Source organism: Anarhichas minor, unplaced genomic scaffold (genome assembly GCF_050575085.1).
Source record: "Anarhichas minor isolate MPS153535 unplaced genomic scaffold, ASM5057508v1 ptg000022l, whole genome shotgun sequence".
Taxonomy (NCBI): domain Eukaryota; kingdom Metazoa; phylum Chordata; class Actinopteri; order Perciformes; family Anarhichadidae; genus Anarhichas; species Anarhichas minor.
The window spans coordinates 928,057-955,369 of NW_027466468.1; the positions used below are offsets into that span (position 1 = coordinate 928,057).

At 39.4% G+C, this 27,313-nt stretch overlaps 5 protein-coding genes across 5 annotated transcripts; all 5 read left to right on the forward strand.

Annotated features, from left to right (window-relative positions):
• Window positions 1–2,316: 2,316 nt before the first annotated feature.
• On the forward strand, window positions 2,317–6,668 carry LOC142955123 (hepcidin-like). Its single transcript, XM_076096503.1, has 3 exons — window positions 2,317–3,574; window positions 3,671–3,748; window positions 6,489–6,668. The coding sequence occupies exons 1-3, from the start codon at window positions 3,488–3,490 to the stop codon at window positions 6,582–6,584; spliced, it is 261 nt and encodes an 86-aa protein (XP_075952618.1). The 5' UTR covers window positions 2,317–3,487; the 3' UTR covers window positions 6,585–6,668.
• Window positions 6,669–8,071: 1,403 nt separating this feature from the next.
• LOC142955138 (hepcidin-like) lies at window positions 8,072–9,783 on the forward strand. The gene is made up of 3 exons (XM_076096521.1): window positions 8,072–9,340; window positions 9,437–9,514; window positions 9,688–9,783. The coding sequence occupies exons 1-3, from the start codon at window positions 9,254–9,256 to the stop codon at window positions 9,781–9,783; spliced, it is 261 nt and encodes an 86-aa protein (XP_075952636.1). The 5' UTR covers window positions 8,072–9,253.
• A 1,440-nt stretch (window positions 9,784–11,223) lies between these two features.
• LOC142955137 (hepcidin-like) lies at window positions 11,224–13,325 on the forward strand. Its single transcript, XM_076096520.1, has 3 exons — window positions 11,224–12,538; window positions 12,635–12,712; window positions 12,886–13,325. Exons 1-3 carry the CDS (start codon window positions 12,452–12,454, stop codon window positions 12,979–12,981), a joined length of 261 nt encoding a protein of 86 aa, XP_075952635.1. The 5' UTR covers window positions 11,224–12,451; the 3' UTR covers window positions 12,982–13,325.
• Window positions 13,326–14,421: 1,096 nt separating this feature from the next.
• On the forward strand, window positions 14,422–16,523 carry LOC142955135 (hepcidin-like). The gene is made up of 3 exons (XM_076096518.1): window positions 14,422–15,736; window positions 15,833–15,910; window positions 16,084–16,523. Exons 1-3 carry the CDS (start codon window positions 15,650–15,652, stop codon window positions 16,177–16,179), a joined length of 261 nt encoding a protein of 86 aa, XP_075952633.1. The 5' UTR covers window positions 14,422–15,649; the 3' UTR covers window positions 16,180–16,523.
• An 8,738-nt stretch (window positions 16,524–25,261) lies between these two features.
• LOC142955134 (hepcidin-like) lies at window positions 25,262–27,140 on the forward strand. The gene is made up of 3 exons (XM_076096516.1): window positions 25,262–26,613; window positions 26,710–26,787; window positions 26,961–27,140. The coding sequence occupies exons 1-3, from the start codon at window positions 26,527–26,529 to the stop codon at window positions 27,054–27,056; spliced, it is 261 nt and encodes an 86-aa protein (XP_075952631.1). The 5' UTR covers window positions 25,262–26,526; the 3' UTR covers window positions 27,057–27,140.
• Window positions 27,141–27,313: the final 173 nt, after the last annotated feature.

The following is a 27,313-nucleotide window of genomic DNA, read 5'->3' on the forward strand; positions in this document are numbered from 1 at the left end:
CTATGCGTCTTAATGTGCCAGAGATATGCTTTGAGTACCGACTTATTATGAAACAGGCCGTGTGGTAGAACTACATTTCTGTCACAATACTAATGTTACATTGTATGTGGAGGTCATGAAATCAAACAGGGGTATATTGTTGTTTAGGCTCAGTGATCTATGCAATAGCTGGACCTGTGCAGTCTTACTGTCTTTAACTCTCCTGGCTTGTTTCTTGCAGGTAAAAGCACATTAGATGGAAGATATTTGTAAAGTTCATCGGCCATTTACTGTTCTTGAGCAGACAAAATGGGCCAAGGTCAAAAGCAGAACATTTCTGTTGCAGTGGCCGTCGTGCTCACCTTTATTTGTATTCAGCAGAGCTCTGCTGTCCCAATCACTGAGGTAAGAACTTGACTTATACTCACTAATCATCTATAAATGTTCTGTCCAGGTCCTAAAATGTGGCCCTTATTGTAAATGTGCACGATTCATCAACAGGTGCAGGAGCTGGAGGAGCCAATGAGCATCGACGACCCCGTTGCTGAACATGAGGAGACATCAGTGGACTCATGGAAGGTATGTTGAGTTCACTGAATGAATGTGGCCGAACACAATGAGCTGATTTAAGTGTAAGTGGATGTGTTTTCCCCACAAAGAGCCCTGATGCTCTCTGAAGGAGAGAGAATAAACAGAGTGAGTGATGATGTTGGAGATGAACACATTGATCATGTTTTTTATCTCTCACACAGATGCCGTATAACATCAGAGAGAAGCGCGGCATTAAGTGCAAAGTTTGCTGTGGCTGCTGCAGACCCGGGGTCTGTGGATTGTGCTGCAAATTCTGAGGAGTCCTGCTCCAACAACCATGCTTTTTCTAAATATGATACTGCAGTGTATTACCACAATAAACTTTAGTGTCACTACATCAACGTGTGTTAAAGTGTTTTAATTACAAAAGCAAAAAGAGATTTTTCCACAAAAGACACTTTGAAATGTCCCAGTAGGAAAAGCACAGGTGGAGACAAGAACATGAATGACGGCTGAATTCCATTTAGCTGCTTCAGGTCCTGGTATTGTGCATGCTGGCTCACTGTCATGACTCAACTGGGATACTTGAATAGAACTGAGCACTTTAATATTATTAGTAACACATGTCCTTCTCCTGACAAGACAAGTTAAAATGTCTGCAGTGAAAAAGGCTGATGGTGGTTGTGACGGCTGCACTTTTAGATGTCTCTAACCCTCCTGCACACACTCAGTTTTCTATCGTTCCATCAGAAAAGAGATGAATGTCACACACAGCTTTTGTTTCATACCTCACATCACCTCATAGTCTCAGTATTGTTGGCAATACATTGGTTTCCATTCTTGGAGCACACATTAAGTTAACTTCTCTACCGTCACATTTTAGTTCTCCTTAAGTCATTTTAGTTGAGTTACCAGGGCTGAGGAGGGGGCCGCCGCTGGTTGCTGCTGCTGGAGGGACATCTTGGCAGACCTGAGGAAAAGATGGAGCCCCTAAGCAGAGCTCTGTAAATCAGGAAGTGACCAATCAGAATGTACCAAGTCCAAGTCACATCACGGGGGTGATTGGGTTTGCTACTTCAGAGATATTGTATATTTCTTCAGACCATAATCGGTAATAATTGCTCCACATAACGAACTGTCCAGTTTTGTTGTATTTGTAGATCTGCAGGTGGTAGTGTTACCCCTTTGTTTCAAAAATGGTCTGATGAGCCGTTATAATGGCCTGTGTCCCTCTGGGGTCAGTTTGATCTGATCAGATCTACTCAGTTCATGTTAAGTGAACATAGACTGAGTGAAGATCGGTTTAGTTGATCTCTTTTATGGTCCGAGAACTTCATTGCATGTTTTGTAAATTGTTTCATTTTGGGAAAAAAAAAACAAAGCTCTTTTTAGGAATTGGAGAAATTATTTTAAAAGTCATTATATTGTATTTTTGCATTGACTAAATGTTGCGGTTGTGTTTAGAGGCCGACTGTACACCATTCAAATAATAAATGTATTCAATATAAAAAAGGGGATTTTGCACACCGAGGACGTAAACGGGCAATCCTCCTGCTAACATGACGACGTGCAGAAGGTTTAGTAACGTGTTTTCTGGAACTAGAACAAGAGAAGAGTGAACTCTTCATTTGGGCAGCAAGGCTTTACAGATAGGCTTAGATATTTAAACAGGGTTTTGATTATTAAAGCTGACGTGATCAGACATTTGGAAATTAACTCAAATACAGAAGGTTTTTAATACGTAAAATTTAATGTATTATAAAAGTTCCAAAAATTCCACACCCCACAGGTTACATTTTAAGAAAATGAAATACAAGTGTTGATATTATCTTGTGGAACATCATGTAGACTTACACTTCTTCATCCTCAAGTGGAAGCAAGCTTGTTTTGTTGCTTAGACTGATTTGAGAAAAGCTTCCTTCAAACAAGTGAGCGTCCAGACCAACAACTCCAGGCCGCTGATAGTAGTTACTAAGATTGTAGTGATTGGTTTTATTGTTAAAAGACAAGGTGATGCTTCCTCTTCATATTCAAAATAACAGATGTAGAGCCATTCATGGTTGTGTTTGTTGACACTGATGTTGTGGTCACGTGACACGAGCGAGCACACAGGCCAGCAGGGTTTTCAGTGAATGAAAGTGAGTGAAGTCGGGGATTTTGCTTTTTGCACAAGAGACTGTATTTGGAAAGACTTGAGTTACACTGAGAAATTAAATGGCCATTGGTTCTATTAATGCCAACAATCCATAGATGATCATTTTCAATAGTTTTAGTTTTTGAATTCTTTTTTATTTCATGTCCACCATTATTTATTTATGTATATTCATGACTTGCTGATTTTTTTTGTTTTCATACTGACAGGTCAAGTAATCCTAAAATGTTTGAATGATGAGAAAGTTTTAATCAAATGTGATACCACTTTAATGTTCATTCTAGGTTTGATTGAAAGTTTGTTTAATTGTTTGGTCCATTTAACAATTGCAAAGAAATAAGGAACAACGTTGCTCGTCACAGATCTGTGTATGTTTCCTCTGTGTCTTCAGTGGAAGTCACGCTTCATACCTCATGATTTATTCTTTATTAAGTCGGTTTCCATTGCACTTTGTCGCATTTTAGTTTTGATCAATTACGTATTAGTGTGATGTATCATTGAGCTGTACTTCTTAGCAAGTAAGACAGTAAAAGAGTAATGGTTGATTTAATGTTGGACAAAAACTGTGGCACACAAACAAAGACAGAGAGTTTCCCAGTCTTCAGGAATTTCCCATTCACAGGATCACGTAGGGATGCTGGGAATAGGGAGTGTGGCAAGTGCTGTCAGTGATGAGGCAACAGTGGTCCAAGTGAGTATAAATACCAGCACATGTTACACATTCAACCATCAGACAGGAGAACTCAGAGGAGCTGACAAGAGTCACCACAAGATCTGAAGAAATCTACTTGATTTGAAAACTTAAACCAGTCAAACCGTGCTAAGATGAAGACATTCAGTGTTGCTGTTGCAGTGGCCGTCGTGCTCACCTTTATTTGTATTCAGCAGAGCTCTGCTGTCCCAATCACTGAGGTAAGAACTTGACTTATACTCACTAATCATCTATAAATGTTCTGTCCAGGTCCTAAAATGTGGCCCTTATTGTAAATGTGCACGATTCATCAACAGGTGCAGGAGCTGGAGGAGCCAATGAGCATCGACGACCCCGTTGCTGAACATGAGGAGACATCAGTGGACTCATGGAAGGTATGTTGAGTTCACTGAATGAATGTGGCCGAACGCAATGAGCTGATTTAAGTGTAAGTGGATGTGTTTTCCCCACAAAGAGCCCTGATGCTCTCTGAAGGAGAGAGAATAAACAGAGTGAGTGATGATGTTGGAGATGAACACATTGATCATGTTTTTTATCTCTCACACAGATGCCGTATAACATCAGAGAGAAGCGCGGCATTAAGTGCAAAGTTTGCTGTGGCTGCTGCACACCCGGGGTCTGTGGATTGTGCTGCAAATTCTGAGGAGTCCTGCTCCAACAACCATGCTTTTTCTAAATATGATACTGCAGTGTATTATCACAATAAACTTTAGTGTCACTACATCAACGTGTGTTAAAGTGTTTTAATTACAAAAGCAAAAAGAGCTTTTTCCACAAAAGACACTTTGAAATGTCCCAGTAGGAAAAGCACAGGTGGAGACAAGAACATGAATGACGGCTGAATTCCATTTAGCTGCTTCAGGTCCTGGTATTGTGCATGCTGGCTCACTGTCATGACTCAACTGGGATACTTGAATAGAACTGAGCACCTTCAATGTTTTCAGTAACATATGTCCTTCTCCTGACAAGACAAGTTAAAATGTCTGCAGTGAAAAAGGCTGATGGTGGTTGTGACGGCTGCACTTTTAGATGTGTTCTATAGTTCCATCAGAAAAGAGATGAATGTCACACACAGCTTTTGTTTCATACCTCACATCACCTCATAGTCTCAGTATTGTTGGCAATACATTGGTTTCCATTCTTGGAGCACACATTAAGTTAACTTCTCTACCGTCACATTTTAGTTCTCCTTAAGTCATTTTAGTTGAGTTACCAGGGCTGAGGAGGGGGCCGCCGCTGGTTGCTGCTGCTGGAGGGACATCTTGGCAGACCTGAGGAAAAGATGGAGCCCCTAAGCAGAGCTCTGTAAATCAGGAAGTGACCAATCAGAATGTACCAAGTCCAAGTCACATCACGGGGGTGATTGGGTTTGCTACTTCAGAGATATTGTATATTTCTTCAGACCATAATCGGTAATAATTGCTCCACATAACGATAGATTAACTGTCCAGTTTTGTTGTATTTGTAGATCTGCAGGTGGTAGTGTTACCCCTTTGTTTCAAAAATGGTCTGATGAGCCGTTATAATGGCCTGTGTCCCTCTGGGGTCAGTTTGGTCTGATCAGATCTACTCAGTTCATGTTAAGTGAACATAGACTGAGTGAAGATCGGTTTAGTTGATCTCTTTTATGGTCCGAGAACTTCATTGCATGTTTTGTAAATTGTTTCATTTTGGGAAAAAAAAAACAAAGCTCTTTTTAGGAATTGGAGAAATTATTTAAAAAGTCATTATATTGTATTTTTGCATTGACTAAATGTTGCGGTTGTGTTTAGAGGCCGACTGTACACCATTCAAATAATAAATGTATTCAATATAAAAAAGGGGATTTTGCACACCGAGGACGTAAACGGGCAATCCTCCTGCTAACATGACGACGTGCAGAAGGTTTAGTAACGTGTTTTCTGGAACTAGAACAAGAGAAGAGTGAACTCTTCATTTGGGCAGCAAGGCTTTACAGATAGGCTTAGATAATTAAACAGGGTTTTGATTATTAAAGCTGACGTGATCAGAGACATTTGGAAATTAACTCAAATACAGGTTTTTAATACGTAAAATTAAATGTATTATAAAAGTTCCAAAAATTCCACACCCCACAGGTTACATTTTAAGAAAATGAAATACAAGTGTTGATATTATCTTGTGGAACATCATGTAGACTTACACTTCTTCATCCTCAAGTGGAAGCAAGCTTGTTTTGTTGCTTAGACTGATTTGAGAAAAGCTTCCTTCAAACAAGTGAGCGTCCAGACCAACAACTCCAGGCCGCTGATAGTAGTTACTAAGATTGTAGTGATTGGTTTTATTGTTAAAAGACAAGGTGATGCTTCCTCTTCATATTAAAAACAACAGATGTAGAGCCATTCATGGTTGTGTTTGTTGACACTGATGTTGTGGTCACGTGACACGAGCGAGCACACAGGCCAGCAGGGTTTTCAGTAAATGAAAGTGAGTGAAGTCGGGGATTTTGCTTTTTGCACAAGAGACTGTATTTGGAAAGACTTGAGTTACACTGAGAAATTAAATGGCCATTGGTTCTATTAATGCCAACAATCCATAGATTATCATTTTCAATAGTATTAGTTTTTGAATTCTTTTTTATTTCATGTCCACCATTATTTATTTATGTATATTCATGACTTGCTGTTTTTATTGTTTTCATACTGACAGGTCAAGTAATCCTAAAATGTTTGAATGATGAGAAAGTTTTAATCAAATGTGATACCACTTTAATGTTCATTCTAGGTTTGATTGAAAGTTTGTTTAATTGTTTGGTCCATTTAACAATTGCAAAGAAATAAGGAACAACATTGCTCGTCACAGATCTGTGTATCTCTTATTGTAAATGTGCACGATTCATCAACAGGTGCAGGAGCTGGAGGAGCCAATGAGCATCGACGACCCCGTTGCTGAACATGAGGAGACATCAGTGGACTCATGGAAGGTATGTTGAGTTCACTGAATGAATGTGGCCGAACACAATGAGCTGATTTAAGTGTAAGTGGATGTGTTTTCCCCACAAAGAGCCCTGATGCTCTCTGAAGGAGAGAGAATAAACAGAGTGAGTGATGATGTTGGAGATGAACACATTGATCATGTTTTTTATCTCTCACACAGATGCCGTATAACATCAGAGAGAAGCGCGGCATTAAGTGCAAAGTTTGCTGTGGCTGCTGCAGACCCGGGGTCTGTGGATTGTGCTGCAAATTCTGAGGAGTCCTGCTCCAACAACCATGCTTTTTCTAAATATGATACTGCAGTGTATTACCACAATAAACTTTAGTGTCACTACATCAACGTGTGTTAAAGTGTTTTAATTACAAAAGCAAAAAGAGATTTTTCCACAAAAGACACTTTGAAATGTCCCAGTAGGAAAAGCACAGGTGGAGACAAGAACATGAATGACGGCTGAATTCCATTTAGCTGCTTCAGGTCCTGGTATTGTGCATGCTGGCTCACTGTCATGACTCAACTGGGATACTTGAATAGAACTGAGCACTTTAATATTATTAGTAACACATGTCCTTCTCCTGACAAGACAAGTTAAAATGTCTGCAGTGAAAAAGGCTGATGGTGGTTGTGACGGCTGCACTTTTAGATGTCTCTAACCCTCCTGCACACACTCAGTTTTCTATCGTTCCATCAGAAAAGAGATGAATGTCACACACAGCTTTTGTTTCATGCCTCACATCACCTCATAGTCTCAGTATTGTTGGCAATACATTGGTTTCCATTCTTGGAGCACACATTAAGTTAACTTCTCTACCGTCACATTTTAGTTCTCCTTAAGTCATTTTAGTTGAGTTACCAGGGCTGAGGAGGGGGCCGCCGCTGGTTGCTGCTGCTGGAGGGACATCTTGGCAGACCTGAGCAAAAGATGGAGCCCCTAAGCAGAGCTCTGTAAATCAGGAAGTGACCAATCAGAATGTACCAAGTCCAAGTCACATCACGGGGGTGATTGGGTTTGCTACTTCAGAGATATTGTATATTTCTTCAGACCATAATCAGTAATAATTGCTCCACATAACGATAGATTAACTGTCCAGTTTTGTTGTATTTGTAGATCTGCAGGTGGTAGTGTTACCCCTTTGTTTCAAAAATGGTCTGATGAGCCGTTATAATGGCCTGTGTCCCTCTGGGGTCAGTTTGGTCTGATCAGATCTACTCAGTTCATGTTAAGTGAACATAGACTGAGTGAAGATCGATTTAGTTGATCTCTTTTATGGTCCGAGAACTTCATTGCATGTTTTGTAAATTGTTTCATTTTGGGAAAAAAAAAACAAAGCTCTTTTTAGGAATTGGAGAAATTATTTTAAAAGTCATTATATTGTATTTTTGCATTGACTAAATGTTGCGGTTGTGTTTAGAGGCCGACTGTACACCATTCAAATAATAAATGTATTCAATATAAAAAAGGGGATTTTGCACACCGAGGACGTAAACGGGCAATCCTCCTGCTAACATGACGACGTGCAGAAGGTTTAGTAACGTGTTTTCTGGAACTAGAACAAGAGAAGAGTGAACTCTTCATTTGGGCAGCAAGGCTTTACAGATAGGCTTAGATATTTAAACAGGGTTTTGATTATTAAAGCTGACGTGATCAGAGACATTTGGAAATTAACTCAAATACAGAAGGTTTTTAATACGTAAAATTTAATGTATTATAAAAGTTCCAAAAATTCCACACCCCACAGGTTACATTTTAAGAAAATGAAATACAAGTGTTGATATTATCTTGTGGAACATCATGTAGACTTACACTTCTTCATCCTCAAGTGGAAGCAAGCTTGTTTTGTTGCTTAGACTGATTTGAGAAAAGCTTCCTTCAAACAAGTGAGCGTCCAGACCAACAACTCCAGGCCGCTGATAGTAGTTACTAAGATTGTAGTGATTGGTTTTATTGTTAAAAGACAAGGTGATGCTTCCTCTTCATATTCAAAATAACAGATGTAGAGCCATTCATGGTTGTGTTTGTTGACACTGATGTTGTGGTCACGTGACACGAGCGAGCACACAGGCCAGCAGGGTTTTCAGTAAATGAAAGTGAGTGAAGTCGGGGATTTTGCTTTTTGCACAAGAGACTGTATTTGGAAAGACTTGAGTTACACTGAGAAATTAAATGGCCATTGGTTCTATTAATGCCAACAATCCATAGATGATCATTTTCAATAGTTTTAGTTTTTGAATTCTTTTTTATTTCATGTCCACCATTATTTATTTATGTATATTCATGACTTGCTGATTTTTTTTGTTTTCATACTGACAGGTCAAGTAATCCTAAAATGTTTGAATGATGAGAAAGTTTTAATCAAATGTGATACCACTTTAATGTTCATTCTAGGTTTGATTGAAAGTTTGTTTAATTGTTTGGTCCATTTAACAATTGCAAAGAAATAAGGAACAACGTTGCTCGTCACAGATCTGTGTATGTTTCCTCTGTGTCTTCAGTGGAAGTCACGCTTCATACCTCATGATTTATTCTTTATTAAGTCGGTTTCCATTGCACTTTGTCGCATTTTAGTTTTGATCAATTACGTATTAGTGTGATGTATGATTGAGCTGTACTTCTTAGCAAGTAAGACAGTAAAAGAGTAATGGTTGATTTAATGTTGGACAAAAACTGTGGCACACAAACAAAGACAGAGAGTTTCCCAGTCTTCAGGAATTTCCCATTCACAGGATCACGTAGGGATGCTGGGAATAGGGAGTGTGGCAAGTGCTGTCAGTGATGAGGCAACAGTGGTCCAAGTGAGTATAAATACCAGCACATGTTACACATTCAACCATCAGACAGGAGAACTCAGAGGAGCTGACAAGAGTCACCACAAGATCTGAAGAAATCTACTTGATTTGAAAACTTAAACCAGTCAAACCGTGCTAAGATGAAGACATTCAGTGTTGCTGTTGCAGTGGCCGTCGTGCTCACCTTTATTTGTATTCAGCAGAGCTCTGCTGTCCCAATCACTGAGGTAAGAACTTGACTTATACTCACTAATCATCTATAAATGTTCTGTCCAGGTCCTAAAATGTGGCCCTTATTGTAAATGTGCACGATTCATCAACAGGTGCAGGAGCTGGAGGAGCCAATGAGCATCGACGACCCCGTTGCTGAACATGAGGAGACATCAGTGGACTCATGGAAGGTATGTTGAGTTCACTGAATGAATGTGGCCGAACACAATGAGCTGATTTAAGTGTAAGTGGATGTGTTTTCCCCACAAAGAGCCCTGATGCTCTCTGAAGGAGAGAGAATAAACAGAGTGAGTGATGATGTTGGAGATGAACACATTGATCATGTTTTTTATCTCTCACACAGATGCCGTATAACATCAGAGAGAAGCGCGGCATTAAGTGCAAAGTTTGCTGTGGCTGCTGCAGACCCGGGGTCTGTGGATTGTGCTGCAAATTCTGAGGAGTCCTGCTCCAACAACCATGCTTTTTCTAAATATGATACTGCAGTGTATTATCACAATAAACTTCAGTGTCACTACATCAACGTGTGTTAAAGTGTTTTAATTACAAAAGCAAAAAGAGCTTTTTCCACAAAAGACACTTTGAAATGTCCCAGTAGGAAAAGCACAGGTGGAGACAAGAACATGAATGACGGCTGAATTCCATTTAGCTGCTTCAGGTCCTGGTATTGTGCATGCTGGCTCACTGTCATGACTCAACTGGGATACTTGAATAGAACTGAGCACCTTCAATGTTTTCAGTAACATATGTCCTTCTCCTGACAAGACAAGTTAAAATGTCTGCAGTGAAAAAGGCTGATGGTGGTTGTGACGGCTGCACTTTTAGATGTCTCTAACCCTCCTGCACACACCTTAGTGTTCTATAGTTCCATCAGAAAAGAGATGAATGTCACACACAGCTTTTGTTTCATGCCTCACATCACCTCATAGTCTCAGTATTGTTGGCAATACATTGGTTTCCATTCTTGGAGCACACATTAAGTTAACTTCTCTACCGTCACATTTTAGTTCTCCTTAAGTCATTTTAGTTGAGTTACCAGGGCTGAGGAGGGGGCCGCCGCTGGTTGCTGCTGCTGGAGGGACATCTTGGCAGACCTGAGCAAAAGATGGAGCCCCTAAGCAGAGCTCTGTAAATCAGGAAGTGACCAATCAGAATGTACCAAGTCCAAGTCACATCACGGGGGTGATTGTGTTTGCTACTTCAGAGATATTGTATATTTCTTCAGACCATAATCGGTAATAATTGCTCCACATAACGATAGATTAACTGTCCAGTTTTGTTGTATTTGTAGATCTGCAGGTGGTAGTGTTACCCCTTTGTTTCAAAAATGGTCTGATGAGCCGTTATAATGGCCTGTGTCCCTCTGGGGTCAGTTTGGTCTGATCAGATCTACTCAGTTCATGTTAAGTGAACATAGACTGAGTGAAGATCGGTTTAGTTGATCTCTTTTATGGTCCGAGAACTTCATTGCATGTTTTGTAAATTGTTTCATTTTGGGAAAAAAAAAACAAAGCTCTTTTTAGGAATTGGAGAAATTATTTTAAAAGTCATTATATTGTATTTTTGCATTGACTAAATGTTGCGGTTGTGTTTAGAGGCCGACTGTACACCATTCAAATAATAAATGTATTCAATATAAAAAAGGGGATTTTGCACACCGAGGACGTAAACGGGCAATCCTCCTGCTAACATGACGACGTGCAGAAAGTTTAGTAACGTGTTTTCTGGAACTAGAACAAGAGAAGAGTGAACTCTTCATTTGGGCAGCAAGGCTTTACAGATAGGCTTAGATAATTAAACAGGGTTTTGATTATTAAAGCTGACGTGATCAGAGACATTTGGAAATTAACTCAAATACAGGTTTTTAATACGTAAAATTAAATGTATTATAAAAGTTCCAAAAATTCCACACCCCACAGGTTACATTTTAAGAAAATGAAATACAAGTGTTGATATTATCTTGTGGAACATCATGTAGACTTACACTTCTTCATCCTCAAGTGGAAGCAAGCTTGTTTTGTTGCTTAGACTGATTTGAGAAAAGCTTCCTTCAAACAAGTGAGCGTCCAGACCAACAACTCCAGGCCGCTGATAGTAGTTACTAAGATTGTAGTGATTGGTTTTACTGTTAAAAGACAAGGTGATGCTTCCTCTTCATATTCAAAATAACAGATGTAGAGCCATTCATGGTTGTGTTTGTTGACACTGATGTTGTGGTCACGTGACACGAGCGAGCACACAGGCCAGCAGGGTTTTCAGTAAATGAAAGTGAGTGAAGTCGGGGATTTTGCTTTTTGCACAAGAGACTGTATTTGGAAAGACTTGAGTTACACTGAGAAATTAAATGGCCATTGGTTCTATTAATGCCAACAATCCATAGATGATCATTTTCAATAGTTTTAGTTTTTGAATTCTTTTTTATTTCATGTCCACCATTATTTATTTATGTATATTCATGACTTGCTGATTTTTTTTGTTTTCATACTGACAGGTCAAGTAATCCTAAAATGTTTGAATGATGAGAAAGTTTTAATCAAATGTGATACCACTTTAATGTTCATTCTAGGTTTGATTGAAAGTTTGTTTAATTGTTTGGTCCATTTAACAATTGCAAAGAAATAAGGAACAACGTTGCTCGTCACAGATCTGTGTATGTTTCCTCTGTGTCTTCAGTGGAAGTCACGCTTCATACCTCATGATTTATTCTTTATTAAGTCGGTTTCCATTGCACTTTGTCGCATTTTAGTTTTGATCAATTACGTATTAGTGTGATGTATGATTGAGCTGTACTTCTTAGCAAGTAAGACAGTAAAAGAGTAATGGTTGATTTAATGTTGGACAAAAACTGTGGCACACAAACAAAGACAGAGAGTTTCCCAGTCTTCAGGAATTTCCCATTCACAGGATCACGTAGGGATGCTGGGAATAGGGAGTGTGGCAAGTGCTGTCAGTGATGAGGCAACAGTGGTCCAAGTGAGTATAAATACCAGCACATGTTACACATTCAACCATCAGACAGGAGAACTCAGAGGAGCTGACAAGAGTCACCACAAGATCTGAAGAAATCTACTTGATTTGAAAACTTAAACCAGTCAAACCGTGCTAAGATGAAGACATTCAGTGTTGCTGTTGCAGTGGCCGTCGTGCTCACCTTTATTTGTATTCAGCAGAGCTCTGCTGTCCCAATCACTGAGGTAAGAACTTGACTTATACTCACTAATCATCTATAAATGTTCTGTCCAGGTCCTAAAATGTGGCCCTTATTGTAAATGTGCACGATTCATCAACAGGTGCAGGAGCTGGAGGAGCCAATGAGCATCGACGACCCCGTTGCTGAACATGAGGAGACATCAGTGGACTCATGGAAGGTATGTTGAGTTCACTGAATGAATGTGGCCGAACACAATGAGCTGATTTAAGTGTAAGTGGATGTGTTTTCCCCACAAAGAGCCCTGATGCTCTCTGAAGGAGAGAGAATAAACAGAGTGAGTGATGATGTTGGAGATGAACACATTGATCATGTTTTTTATCTCTCACACAGATGCCGTATAACATCAGAGAGAAGCGCGGCATTAAGTGCAAAGTTTGCTGTGGCTGCTGCACACCCGGGGTCTGTGGATTGTGCTGCAAATTCTGAGGAGTCCTGCTCCAACAACCATGCTTTTTCTAAATATGATACTGCAGTGTATTATCACAATAAACTTCAGTGTCACTACATCAACGTGTGTTAAAGTGTTTTAATTACAAAAGCAAAAAGAGCTTTTTCCACAAAAGACACTTTGAAATGTCCCAGTAGGAAAAGCACAGGTGGAGACAAGAACATGAATGACGGCTGAATTCCATTTAGCTGCTTCAGGTCCTGGTATTGTGCATGCTGGCTCACTGTCATGACTCAACTGGGATACTTGAATAGAACTGAGCACCTTCAATGTTTTCAGTAACATATGTCCTTCTCCTGACAAGACAAGTTAAAATGTCTGCAGTGAAAAAGGCTGATGGTGGTTGTGACGGCTGCACTTTTAGATGTCTCTAACCCTCCTGCACACACCTTAGTGTTCTATAGTTCCATCAGAAAAGAGATGAATGTCACACACAGCTTTTGTTTCATGCCTCACATCACCTCATAGTCTCAGTATTGTTGGCAATACATTGGTTTCCATTCTTGGAGCACACATTAAGTTAACTTCTCTACCGTCACATTTTAGTTCTCCTTAAGTCATTTTAGTTGAGTTACCAGGGCTGAGGAGGGGGCCGCCGCTGGTTGCTGCTGCTGGAGGGACATCTTGGCAGACCTGAGCAAAAGATGGAGCCCCTAAGCAGAGCTCTGTAAATCAGGAAGTGACCAATCAGAATGTACCAAGTCCAAGTCACATCACGGGGGTGATTGTGTTTGCTACTTCAGAGATATTGTATATTTCTTCAGACCATAATCGGTAATAATTGCTCCACATAACGATAGATTAACTGTCCAGTTTTGTTGTATTTGTAGATCTGCAGGTGGTAGTGTTACCCCTTTGTTTCAAAAATGGTCTGATGAGCCGTTATAATGGCCTGTGTCCCTCTGGGGTCAGTTTGGTCTGATCAGATCTACTCAGTTCATGTTAAGTGAACATAGACTGAGTGAAGATCGGTTTAGTTGATCTCTTTTATGGTCCGAGAACTTCATTGCATGTTTTGTAAATTGTTTCATTTTGGGAAAAAAAAAACAAAGCTCTTTTTAGGAATTGGAGAAATTATTTTAAAAGTCATTATATTGTATTTTTGCATTGACTAAATGTTGCGGTTGTGTTTAGAGGCCGACTGTACACCATTCAAATAATAAATGTATTCAATATAAAAAAGGGGATTTTGCACACCGAGGACGTAAACGGGCAATCCTCCTGCTAACATGACGACGTGCAGAAAGTTTAGTAACGTGTTTTCTGGAACTAGAACAAGAGAAGAGTGAACTCTTCATTTGGGCAGCAAGGCTTTACAGATAGGCTTAGATAATTAAACAGGGTTTTGATTATTAAAGCTGACGTGATCAGAGACATTTGGAAATTAACTCAAATACAGGTTTTTAATACGTAAAATTAAATGTATTATAAAAGTTCCAAAAATTCCACACCCCACAGGTTACATTTTAAGAAAATGAAATACAAGTGTTGATATTATCTTGTGGAACATCATGTAGACTTACACTTCTTCATCCTCAAGTGGAAGCAAGCTTGTTTTGTTGCTTAGACTGATTTGAGAAAAGCTTCCTTCAAACAAGTGAGCGTCCAGACCAACAACTCCAGGCCGCTGATAGTAGTTACTAAGATTGTAGTGATTGGTTTTACTGTTAAAAGACAAGGTGATGCTTCCTCTTCATATTCAAAATAACAGATGTAGAGCCATTCATGGTTGTGTTTGTTGACACTGATGTTGTGGTCACGTGACACGAGCGAGCACACAGGCCAGCAGGGTTTTCAGTAAATGAAAGTGAGTGAAGTCGGGGATTTTGCTTTTTGCACAAGAGACTGTATTTGGAAAGACTTGAGTTACACTGAGAAATTAAATGGCCATTGGTTCTATTAATGCCAACAATCCATAGATGATCATTTTCAATAGTTTTAGTTTTTGAATTCTTTTTTATTTCATGTCCACCATTATTTATTTATGTATATTCATGACTTGCTGATTTTTTTTGTTTTCATACTGACAGGTCAAGTAATCCTAAAATGTTTGAATGATGAGAAAGTTTTAATCAAATGTGATACCACTTTAATGTTCATTCTAGGTTTGATTGAAAGTTTGTTTAATTGTTTGGTCCATTTAACAATTGCAAAGAAATAAGGAACAACGTTGCTCGTCACAGATCTGTGTATGTTTCCTCTGTGTCTTCAGTGGAAGTCACGCTTCATACCTCATGATTTATTCTTTATTAAGTCGGTTTCCATTGCACTTTGTCGCATTTTAGTTTTGATCAATTACGTATTAGTGTGATGTATGATTGAGCTGTACTTCTTAGCAAGTAAGACAGTAAAAGAGTAATGGTTGATTTAATGTTGGACAAAAACTGTGGCACACAAACAAAGACAGAGAGTTTCCCAGTCTTCAGGAATTTCCCATTCACAGGATCACGTAGGGATGCTGGGAATAGGGAGTGTGGCAAGTGCTGTCAGTGATGAGGCAACAGTGGTCCAAGTGAGTATAAATACCAGCACATGTTACACATTCAACCATCAGACAGGAGAACTCAGAGGAGCTGACAAGAGTCACCACAAGATCTGAAGAAATCTACTTGATTTGAAAACTTAAACCAGTCAAACCGTGCTAAGATGAAGACATTCAGTGTTGCTGTTGCAGTGGCCGTCGTGCTCACCTTTATTTGTATTCAGCAGAGCTCTGCTGTCCCAATCACTGAGGTAAGAACTTGACTTATACTCACTAATCATCTATAAATGTTCTGTCCAGGTCCTAAAATGTGGCCCTTATTGTAAATGTGCACGATTCATCAACAGGTGCAGGAGCTGGAGGAGCCAATGAGCATCGACGACCCCGTTGCTGAACATGAGGAGACATCAGTGGACTCATGGAAGGTATGTTGAGTTCACTGAATGAATGTGGCCGAACACAATGAGCTGATTTAAGTGTAAGTGGATGTGTTTTCCCCACAAAGAGCCCTGATGCTCTCTGAAGGAGAGAGAATAAACAGAGTGAGTGATGATGTTGGAGATGAACACATTGATCATGTTTTTTATCTCTCACACAGATGCCGTATAACATCAGAGAGAAGCGCGGCATTAAGTGCAAAGTTTGCTGTGGCTGCTGCACACCCGGGGTCTGTGGATTGTGCTGCAAATTCTGAGGAGTCCTGCTCCAACAACCATGCTTTTTCTAAATATGATACTGCAGTGTATTATCACAATAAACTTCAGTGTCACTACATCAACGTGTGTTAAAGTGTTTTAATTACAAAAGCAAAAAGAGCTTTTTCCACAAAAGACACTTTGAAATGTCCCAGTAGGAAAAGCACAGGTGGAGACAAGAACATGAATGACGGCTGAATTCCATTTAGCTGCTTCAGGTCCTGGTATTGTGCATGCTGGCTCACTGTCATGACTCAACTGGGATACTTGAATAGAACTGAGCACCTTCAATGTTTTCAGTAACATATGTCCTTCTCCTGACAAGACAAGTTAAAATGTCTGCAGTGAAAAAGGCTGATGGTGGTTGTGACGGCTGCACTTTTAGATGTCTCTAACCCTCCTGCACACACCTTAGTGTTCTATAGTTCCATCAGAAAAGAGATGAATGTCACACACAGCTTTTGTTTCATGCCTCACATCACCTCATAGTCTCAGTATTGTTGGCAATACATTGGTTTCCATTCTTGGAGCACACATTAAGTTAACTTCTCTACCGTCACATTTTAGTTCTCCTTAAGTCATTTTAGTTGAGTTACCAGGGCTGAGGAGGGGGCCGCCGCTGGTTGCTGCTGCTGGAGGGACATCTTGGCAGACCTGAGCAAAAGATGGAGCCCCTAAGCAGAGCTCTGTAAATCAGGAAGTGACCAATCAGAATGTACCAAGTCCAAGTCACATCACGGGGGTGATTGTGTTTGCTACTTCAGAGATATTGTATATTTCTTCAGACCATAATCGGTAATAATTGCTCCACATAACGATAGATTAACTGTCCAGTTTTGTTGTATTTGTAGATCTGCAGGTGGTAGTGTTACCCCTTTGTTTCAAAAATGGTCTGATGAGCCGTTATAATGGCCTGTGTCCCTCTGGGGTCAGTTTGGTCTGATCAGATCTACTCAGTTCATGTTAAGTGAACATAGACTGAGTGAAGATCGGTTTAGTTGATCTCTTTTATGGTCCGAGAACTTCATTGCATGTTTTGTAAATTGTTTCATTTTGGGAAAAAAAAAACAAAGCTCTTTTTAGGAATTGGAGAAATTATTTTAAAAGTCATTATATTGTATTTTTGCATTGACTAAATGTTGCGGTTGTGTTTAGAGGCCGACTGTACACCATTCAAATAATAAATGTATTCAATATAAAAAAGGGGATTTTGCACACCGAGGACGTAAACGGGCAATCCTCCTGCTAACATGACGACGTGCAGAAAGTTTAGTAACGTGTTTTCTGGAACTAGAACAAGAGAAGAGTGAACTCTTCATTTGGGCAGCAAGGCTTTACAGATAGGCTTAGATAATTAAACAGGGTTTTGATTATTAAAGCTGACGTGATCAGAGACATTTGGAAATTAACTCAAATACAGGTTTTTAATACGTAAAATTAAATGTATTATAAAAGTTCCAAAAATTCCACACCCCACAGGTTACATTTTAAGAAAATGAAATACAAGTGTTGATATTATCTTGTGGAACATCATGTAGACTTACACTTCTTCATCCTCAAGTGGAAGCAAGCTTGTTTTGTTGCTTAGACTGATTTGAGAAAAGCTTCCTTCAAACAAGTGAGCGTCCAGACCAACAACTCCAGGCCGCTGATAGTAGTTACTAAGATTGTAGTGATTGGTTTTACTGTTAAAAGACAAGGTGATGCTTCCTCTTCATATTCAAAATAACAGATGTAGAGCCATTCATGGTTGTGTTTGTTGACACTGATGTTGTGGTCACGTGACACGAGCGAGCACACAGGCCAGCAGGGTTTTCAGTAAATGAAAGTGAGTGAAGTCGGGGATTTTGCTTTTTGCACAAGAGACTGTATTTGGAAAGACTTGAGTTACACTGAGAAATTAAATGGCCATTGGTTCTATTAATGCCAACAATCCATAGATTATCATTTTCAATAGTATTAGTTTTTGAATTCTTTTTTATTTCATGTCCACCATTATTTATTTATGTATATTCATGACTTGCTGTTTTTTTTGTTTTCATACTGACAGGTCAAGTAATCCTAAAATGTTTGAATGATGAGAAAGTTTTAATCAAATGTGATACCACTTTAATGTTCATTCTAGGTTTGATTGAAAGTTTGTTTAATTGTTTGGTCCATTTAACAATTGCAAAGAAATAAGGAACAACGTTGCTCGTCACAGATCTGTGTATCTCTTATTGTAAATGTGCACGATTCATCAACAGGTGCAGGAGCTGGAGGAGCCAATGAGCATCGACGACCCCGTTGCTGAACATGAGGAGATATCAGTGGACTCATGGAAGGTATGTTGAGTTCACTGAATGAATGTGGCCGAACACAATGAGCTGATTTAAGTGTAAGTGGATGTGTTTTCCCCACAAAGAGCCCTGATGCTCTCTGAAGGAGAGAGAATAAACAGAGTGAGTGATGATGTTGGAGATGAACACATTGATCATGTTTTTTATCTCTCACACAGATGCCGTATAACATCAGAGAGAAGCGCGGCAATGTCACACGTTGATTTGTATTCATGCTGTATGAAAATGTTCAGGATGTTTCAGGATGTACACAGTTCTTGCTCAGTGATGTTTCTGTATCATCCTCATATTTTGCTGAATATCTATTAAAGTGGATGATCAATACCTTTTAATTGTCACAAAACATCCTTTTACCATTAATACAAACCTCCCCTCTTTCTTCTAAAATATCTGTCCTGAACTGTCCCTCATTCAGCAAACACAGTTGTCACTCCCAACATATCTTTTGCATCACTTAGATCAGTGATTCTCAACTGGTGGGTCGCGACCCAAAAGTGGGTCGCGGACCTGTTTTCAGTGGGTCGCGGGCCTTTGCCGAACAAAAAAATTTTTTATGCAGCGGAATTATTCCAGCATTTACGGCACTTGTTCAGCGGTGCAGGAAAAACACTGACCAAGGGTACTTCTCAAGTCTCTTAATTGCATCCCCGTTTCCCTCACTTGTGTCCTTTCCTTGCGTCTTAGTCCCTCCCACCAGGGATGCATGGAGGAAACCATGCTAGGAGAGAGGAACGAGGGAATATGTTTTAAAATACATGAGACGTCCTTTCCTCAGTTGCGTCATGTGAAGCGACGTCTGTTCACATGATCACTGTACTTAATAACAGTAACTAATAATACTAATAACTAATAAAGACACACAGTAATCACCACTGTAGAGGTGTTTCTCTCTGTAGTCTGTTAACAAACTGTGTTCTGTGTTCTGTTTATAAGCGCAGCATCGATTTCTACCGGCGGAATGCGATCGTCTTATTTATGAATTATTTGCGTCTGTACGTTTTGAAATTATGATTGTGACGTCGATATTAAATAACCCAGAATATGATTATTGTTTCTCTTAAATTATAAAACTCATCAAACACTCAGGAATGATTTTAAAAGTGTTTCGTCTCTCCAGCTCTCTCTGACTTTAATTGTTTCCATAATAAAGGTTATTGAGGGAAATATCAGATCATGAAACCACAAATCTTTCTAATAAATGTAGAAAGTTGTTTGTGGTCGTTTTGTTGTTCAGACTACAATTAACATTTATTTAAACCAGATGTTGAATCAGAAAACGAATCAAATATAAACTTGAGTTTAATCTGTGATCCGTCTTCACTGTTTACATGTTGAAAAAAATCTCATCAGTCCGATCGGCTGCAGCGTCCAATCACATGACAGATGAACAATGAGGGGGCGTGTTGGCCGTAAAAAGACTTCCTGGAAGTCTGTTCTCGTGGTTCCTCGCTCATGGCTCCTCAGAGATCCCTCCTCCCTCCTCGATCCTCGCTCCTCTGAGCTACATTAGAGCTTTGGGACGGCCGCGGCGCAGAAACAACTTCCGGTTCAAGCGAGGATCGAGGAGTGAGGAAACGACAATTAAGAGACTTCAGATGTACCCCAATGCGTTGGGAATCACATCACGTGATGCAGCTCAGCCAATCAAATATGGGTATTCTGACAAGTTTCCTCACTTGAGTGAGATGTACACACACCGTGGCACACGAGAGACGAGGATATAGACAGCAGAGCAGGACTATTGAAGTGAGAGTTGTGAAAGTCAAATCATAGGACGATTTCCAAAAGAGAAAAATGGCCAGAGAGACCGGAGTCATTAGACTCTGACTGGACAGACTCATAGAGGTGAATTCTTCCAACACTAATTTCTCTTTTTGGAAGATGAGAAAAATAGAATATCGTGGCTTTTTCACTTCACCCTGAATGAACTGAATTTAAAGCTGCAGGGCAATTCAGTGAAAATAACTTTTCTAAAATGAATTTTGTTACGTAATTTATTTTTTATTCCAGCCGTTATTTTACTTGAAATGAGAAGAACATTTATTCATGTATTTCTATGTATTATTTATAATCCATCTAGTTAAATTTGAAAAATGAGAATAATATTTGTTAAAATATAATTGATGTGTACTTTCTTTATTTGATTTGGCAGCTGTTTACTACACAGAGACGTTACTACTACTAGACTTCTTGAATATAGATCGTGTGGGATCGTGGGTCGCAGCTTGTCATTAATTAAGGGGTGATGGTGGGTCCCGCAGCCAGACCAGTTGAGAACCACTGACTTAGATTACACTGTGCCAGAAAATACTACATCGAACAGTAGAAACTAACTGAGTAGTTTGAATTGCTAAGATGAAGCAGAAACAAGCTCACCAGTTGGGGTAAAGACTAAAACTTTGACTTGTGTTCCAGCAGCGCTTCTATCCAACCACTCCAGTCAAAACACAGAGTTTTATTTAGCCAATAAATACCACACATGAAGAACTAATATGATGAAGTATAGATGAAGACATGTTCTGAAAACTAAATGACACTGTGTTCATCATGATCAGATCAAATGAAATAGTTCAAACAGTAGTTTTCAGAATTGCTGATGGTGATGCTCTCCTCTCATATTGAAAAATGAAAAGGTTTAGTCAGCTGTACAGTCTAACCGACGAGGATCCATTCATGGTTGTGTTTGTTGACATAGAGGTTATCAGAAGGCTTTTGACAGAGTGGCAGGAGGGAAGGGATTTTGGTTATTGCACAAGATTTTTGAAAAGACCGAAGATACTAAAGATTCAAACGGCCCCTAACTTTAATTACACAGTGATTATTATATTTGTTTTTTTCAAAGGTTTTTCTTACAAATCTTACAAAATTTGAAAAAGAAAAAAATATTTAAATCTAATAATAGCCAGGTGTTTTGTTTACAATTGAGATGATTATTCCTGCACCTGTATGAGGTTACCATACCAGGGACCTGAGTACACTGTAAACTCAGATAAAATGATTGTATTAAAAAAGACATTTCAGTTATTCACACTAGAGAAAATGTATTTGTTTAAAGTGGATTCGACTTCAATGCCAAATGGTCTAAAAGTAACTATTGAAGTTGAATACACTCAAATCTAGAGTTGAAGTTACTTTGTACTTTATTCTGCATTTTCTCTGATGATTACTTGTTACGATAAAACTTTATTTAAATACTGAAGCTAATAAGCAAAATAAATGATGGAAGTTGTGTTATAAGGAGCAACTAAAAACACACTGTGGAAGGGTTAAAGTTCAAGACAAAAACACGGACCACTCCCAGACCGGACAACACCGTGGTATCACAAGATAGCCACGCCCTAAAGCATACCCTGCTCCATGGTCTATTTTATTCTAAATGGGACCGTCATTTAAGCCAAAGCTAAACAAGGATGGCTCACTCAGACTGAGGGTAAAATTCTGGCCTTCTTTTGACAGATCAGAGACAGAATGGAAACAGGAGAGAGAGAGAGGCATGACATAATAAACAAAGGTCCCACTCAGCTACCAAGGCATTCCTAATTTTACAACTTTCAGTCGTACCTGTGGTTGTAAATATCTGAGGATGTTACTGGATTTGGTCCCGCTGTAGTTCATGTGTGCTCAGTGATGTGACTGCATCCTCCGTACACACTATCCTAAATATCTGCAGAAACTACAGAACACCTGGCCACAACACCTGTAGAAAAATCACATAGTATTGTGTTTTGTACATACACAGAATGTTGCAGCTGTGTTCAACAGAGGACTGTATGTCATTAAAAATGTATTAAATGTTAAACACACAGCCATCACAAATTCACTGGTTTAAAGGTCCTGCACTTACACCGGGTATTTTTCAAATTAGAAGCTGCATTGGACACATATGGAGATATTAATGAACACATTTATATTTGTTGTTGTTGCTGTATATCACCTGGTTCTCTGGATCCATGTTTTACATATGTGAGGGTGTGTGTGTTGTTAATGCTCTTTAGTGAAAACAAAGTGTTTTGTAATGAACACTTTCTCCCTCTCTGCTCTCCTGTTGTCTTCACTGTCTGTTCACTCTCATCCTGGTAAAACTGGGACACCACACACCAACTTAAAACAGAGTGTTAGGTGTTGTTTTAATAGACACTTAGATGCTCTCACACGGTTAACAGTCACAAAACATATTTTACCTCCGTTAACAAAGATGGAGCACACTTGAAATAAAAAAAAATAAGTTTTTATATGAAATGAATAATATTATGTTGACATGATTGCACCGTTTGGACTTAATTTTGCAAGTTGGTTCATCGTGACGAGACATAATGTGCCATAGAAAGATAAGACAAGGTAATATTTAACAAAATATGGGCCGATTCCAACACTTTTGGAGCCAGTTGTGGTTGTTGACACTGATGTTGTGGTCCGCTGAAGCCAGCACGTGGGCCAGCAAGGTTATCAAATCATGAGACGGAAGGAGATTTTGGTTATTGCAACAGATATTTACCACTGAGGTCTTTCAACTATGCGTCTTAATGTGCCAGAGATATGCTTTGAGTACCGACTTATTATGAAACAGGCCGTGTGGTAGAACTACATTTCTGTCACAATACTAATGTTACATTGTATGTGGAGGTCATGAAATCAAACAGGGGTATATTGTTGTTTAGGCTCAGTGATCTATGCAATAGCTGGACCTGTGCAGTCTTACTGTCTTTAACTCTCCTGGCTTGTTTCTTGCAGGTAAAAGCACATTAGATGGAAGATATTTGTAAAGTTCATCGGCCATTTACTGTTCTTGAGCAGACAAAATGGGCCAAGGTCAAAAGCAGAACATTTCTGTTGCAGTGGCCGTCGTGCTCACCTTTATTTGTATTCAGCAGAGCTCTGCTGTCCCAATCACTGAGGTAAGAACTTGACTTATACTCACTAATCATCTATAAATGTTCTGTCCAGGTCCTAAAATGTGGCCCTTATTGTAAATGTGCACGATTCATCAACAGGTGCAGGAGCTGGAGGAGCCAATGAGCATCGACGACCCCGTTGCTGAACATGAGGAGACATCAGTGGACTCATGGAAGGTATGTTGAGTTCACTGAATGAATGTGGCCGAACACAATGAGCTGATTTAAGTGTAAGTGGATGTGTTTTCCCCACAAAGAGCCCTGATGCTCTCTGAAGGAGAGAGAATAAACAGAGTGAGTGATGATGTTGGAGATGAACACATTGATCATGTTTTTTATCTCTCACACAGATGCCGTATAACATCAGAGAGAAGCGCGGCATTAAGTGCAAAGTTTGCTGTGGCTGCTGCAGACCCGGGGTCTGTGGATTGTGCTGCAAATTCTGAGGAGTCCTGCTCCAACAACCATGCTTTTTCTAAATATGATACTGCAGTGTATTATCACAATAAACTTTAGTGTCACTACATCAACGTGTGTTAAAGTGTTTTAATTACAAAAGCAAAAAGAGATTTTTCCACAAAAGACACTTTGAAATGTCCCAGTAGGAAAAGCACAGGTGGAGACAAGAACATGAATGACGGCTGAATTCCATTTAGCTGCTTCAGGTCCTGGTATTGTGCATGCTGGCTCACTGTCATGACTCAACTGGGATACTTGAATAGAACTGAGCACTTTAATATTATTAGTAACACATGTCCTTCTCCTGACAAGACAAGTTAAAATGTCTGCAGTGAAAAAGGCTGATGGTGGTTGTGACGGCTGCACTTTTAGATGTCTCTAACCCTCCTGCACACACTCAGTTTTCTATCGTTCCATCAGAAAAGAGATGAATGTCACACACAGCTTTTGTTTCATACCTCACATCACCTCATAGTCTCAGTATTGTTGGCAATACATTGGTTTCCATTCTTAGAGCACACATTAAGTTAACTTCTCTACCGTCACATTTTAGTTCTCCTTAAGTCATTTTAGTTGAGTTACCAGGGCTGAGGAGGGGGCCGCCGCTGGTTGCTGCTGCTGGAGGGACATCTTGGCAGACCTGAGGAAAAGATGGAGCCCCTAAGCAGAGCTCTGTAAATCAGGAAGTGACCAATCAGAATGTACCAAGTCCAAGTCACATCACGGGGGTGATTGTGTTTGCTACTTCAGAGATATTGTATATTTCTTCAGACCATAATCGGTAATAATTGCTCCACATAACGATAGATTAACTGTCCAGTTTTGTTGTATTTGTAGATCTGCAGGTGGTAGTGTTACCCCTTTGTTTCAAAAATGGTCTGATGAGCCGTTATAATGGCCTGTGTCCCCCTGGGGTCAGTTTGGTCTGATCAGATCTACTCAGTTCATGTTAAGTGAACATAGACTGAGTGAAGATCGATTTAGTTGATCTCTTTTATGGTCCGAGAACTTCATTGCATGTTTTGTAAATTATTTCATTTTGGGAAAAAAAAAACAAAGCTCTTTTTAGGAATTGGAGAAATTATTTTAAAAGTCATTATATTGTATTTTTGCATTGACTAAATGTTGCGGTTGTGTTTAGAGGCCGACTGTACACCATTCAAATAATAAATGTATTCAATATAAAAAAGGGGATTTTGCACACCGAGGACGTAAACGGGCAATCCTCCTGCTAACATGACGACGTGCAGAAGGTTTAGTAACGTGTTTTCTGGAACTAGAACAAGAGAAGAGTGAACTCTTCATTTGGGCAGCAAGGCTTTACAGAGAGGCTTAGATATTTAAACAGGGTTTTGATTATTAAAGCTGACGTGATCAGAGACATTTGGAAATTAACTCAAATACAGAAGGTTTTTAATACGTAAAATTTAATGTATTATAAAAGTTCCAAAAATTCCACACCCCACAGGTTACATTTTAAGAAAATGAAATACAAGTGTTGATATTATCTTGTGGAACATCATGTAGACTTACACTTCTTCATCCTCAAGTGGAAGCAAGCTTGTTTTGTTGCTTAGACTGATTTGAGAAAAGCTTCCTTCAAACAAGTGAGCGTCCAGACCAACAACTCCAGGCCGCTGATAGTAGTTACTAAGATTGTAGTGATTGGTTTTACTGTTAAAAGACAAGGTGATGCTTCCTCTTCATATTCAAAATAACAGATGTAGAGCCATTCATGGTTGTGTTTGTTGACACTGATGTTGTGGTCACGTGACACGAGCGAGCACACAGGCCAGCAGGGTTTTCAGTAAATGAAAGTGAGTGAAGTCGGGGATTTTGCTTTTTGCACAAGAGACTGTATTTGGAAAGACTTGAGTTACACTGAGAAATTAAATGGCCATTGGTTCTATTAATGCCAACAATCCATAGATGATCATTTTCAATAGTTTTAGTTTTTGAATTCTTTTTTATTTCATGTCCACCATTATTTATTTATGTATATTCATGACTTGCTGATTTTTTTTGTTTTCATACTGACAGGTCAAGTAATCCTAAAATGTTTGAATGATGAGAAAGTTTTAATCAAATGTGATACCACTTTAATGTTCATTCTAGGTTTGATTGAAAGTTTGTTTAATTGTTTGGTCCATTTAACAATTGCAAAGAAATAAGGAACAACGTTGCTCGTCACAGATCTGTGTATGTTTCCTCTGTGTCTTCAGTGGAAGTCACGCTTCATACCTCATGATTTATTCTTTATTAAGTCGGTTTCCATTGCACTTTGTCGCATTTTAGTTTTGATCAATTACGTATTAGTGTGATGTATGATTGAGCTGTACTTCTTAGCAAGTAAGACAGTAAAAGAGTAATGGTTGATTTAATGTTGGACAAAAACTGTGGCACACAAACAAAGACAGAGAGTTTCCCAGTCTTCAGGAATTTCCCATTCACAGGATCACGTAGGGATGCTGGGAATAGGGAGTGTGGCAAGTGCTGTCAGTGATGAGGCAACAGTGGTCCAAGTGAGTATAAATACCAGCACATGTTACACATTCAACCATCAGACAGGAGAACTCAGAGGAGCTGACAAGAGTCACCACAAGATCTGAAGAAATCTACTTGATTTGAAAACTTAAACCAGTCAAACCGTGCTAAGATGAAGACATTCAGTGTTGCTGTTGCAGTGGCCGTCGTGCTCACCTTTATTTGTATTCAGCAGAGCTCTGCTGTCCCAATCACTGAGGTAAGAACTTGACTTATACTCACTAATCATCTATAAATGTTCTGTCCAGGTCCTAAAATGTGGCCCTTATTGTAAATGTGCACGATTCATCAACAGGTGCAGGAGCTGGAGGAGCCAATGAGCATCGACGACCCCGTTGCTGAACATGAGGAGACATCAGTGGACTCATGGAAGGTATGTTGAGTTCACTGAATGAATGTGGCCGAACACAATGAGCTGATTTAAGTGTAAGTGGATGTGTTTTCCCCACAAAGAGCCCTGATGCTCTCTGAAGGAGAGAGAATAAACAGAGTGAGTGATGATGCTGGAGATGAACACATTGATCATGTTTTTTATCTCTCACACAGATGCCGTATAACATCAGAGAGAAGCGCGGCATTAAGTGCAAAGTTTGCTGTGGCTGCTGCAGACCCGGGGTCTGTGGATTGTGCTGCAAATTCTGAGGAGTCCTGCTCCAACAACCATGCTTTTTCTAAATATGATACTGCAGTGTATTACCACAATAAACTTTAGTGTCACTACATCAACGTGTGTTAAAGTGTTTTAATTACAAAAGCAAAAAGAGATTTTTCCACAAAAGACACTTTGAAATGTCCCAGTAGGAAAAGCACAGGTGGAGACAAGAACATGAATGACGGCTGAATTCCATTTAGCTGCTTCAGGTCCTGGTATTGTGCATGCTGGCTCACTGTCATGACTC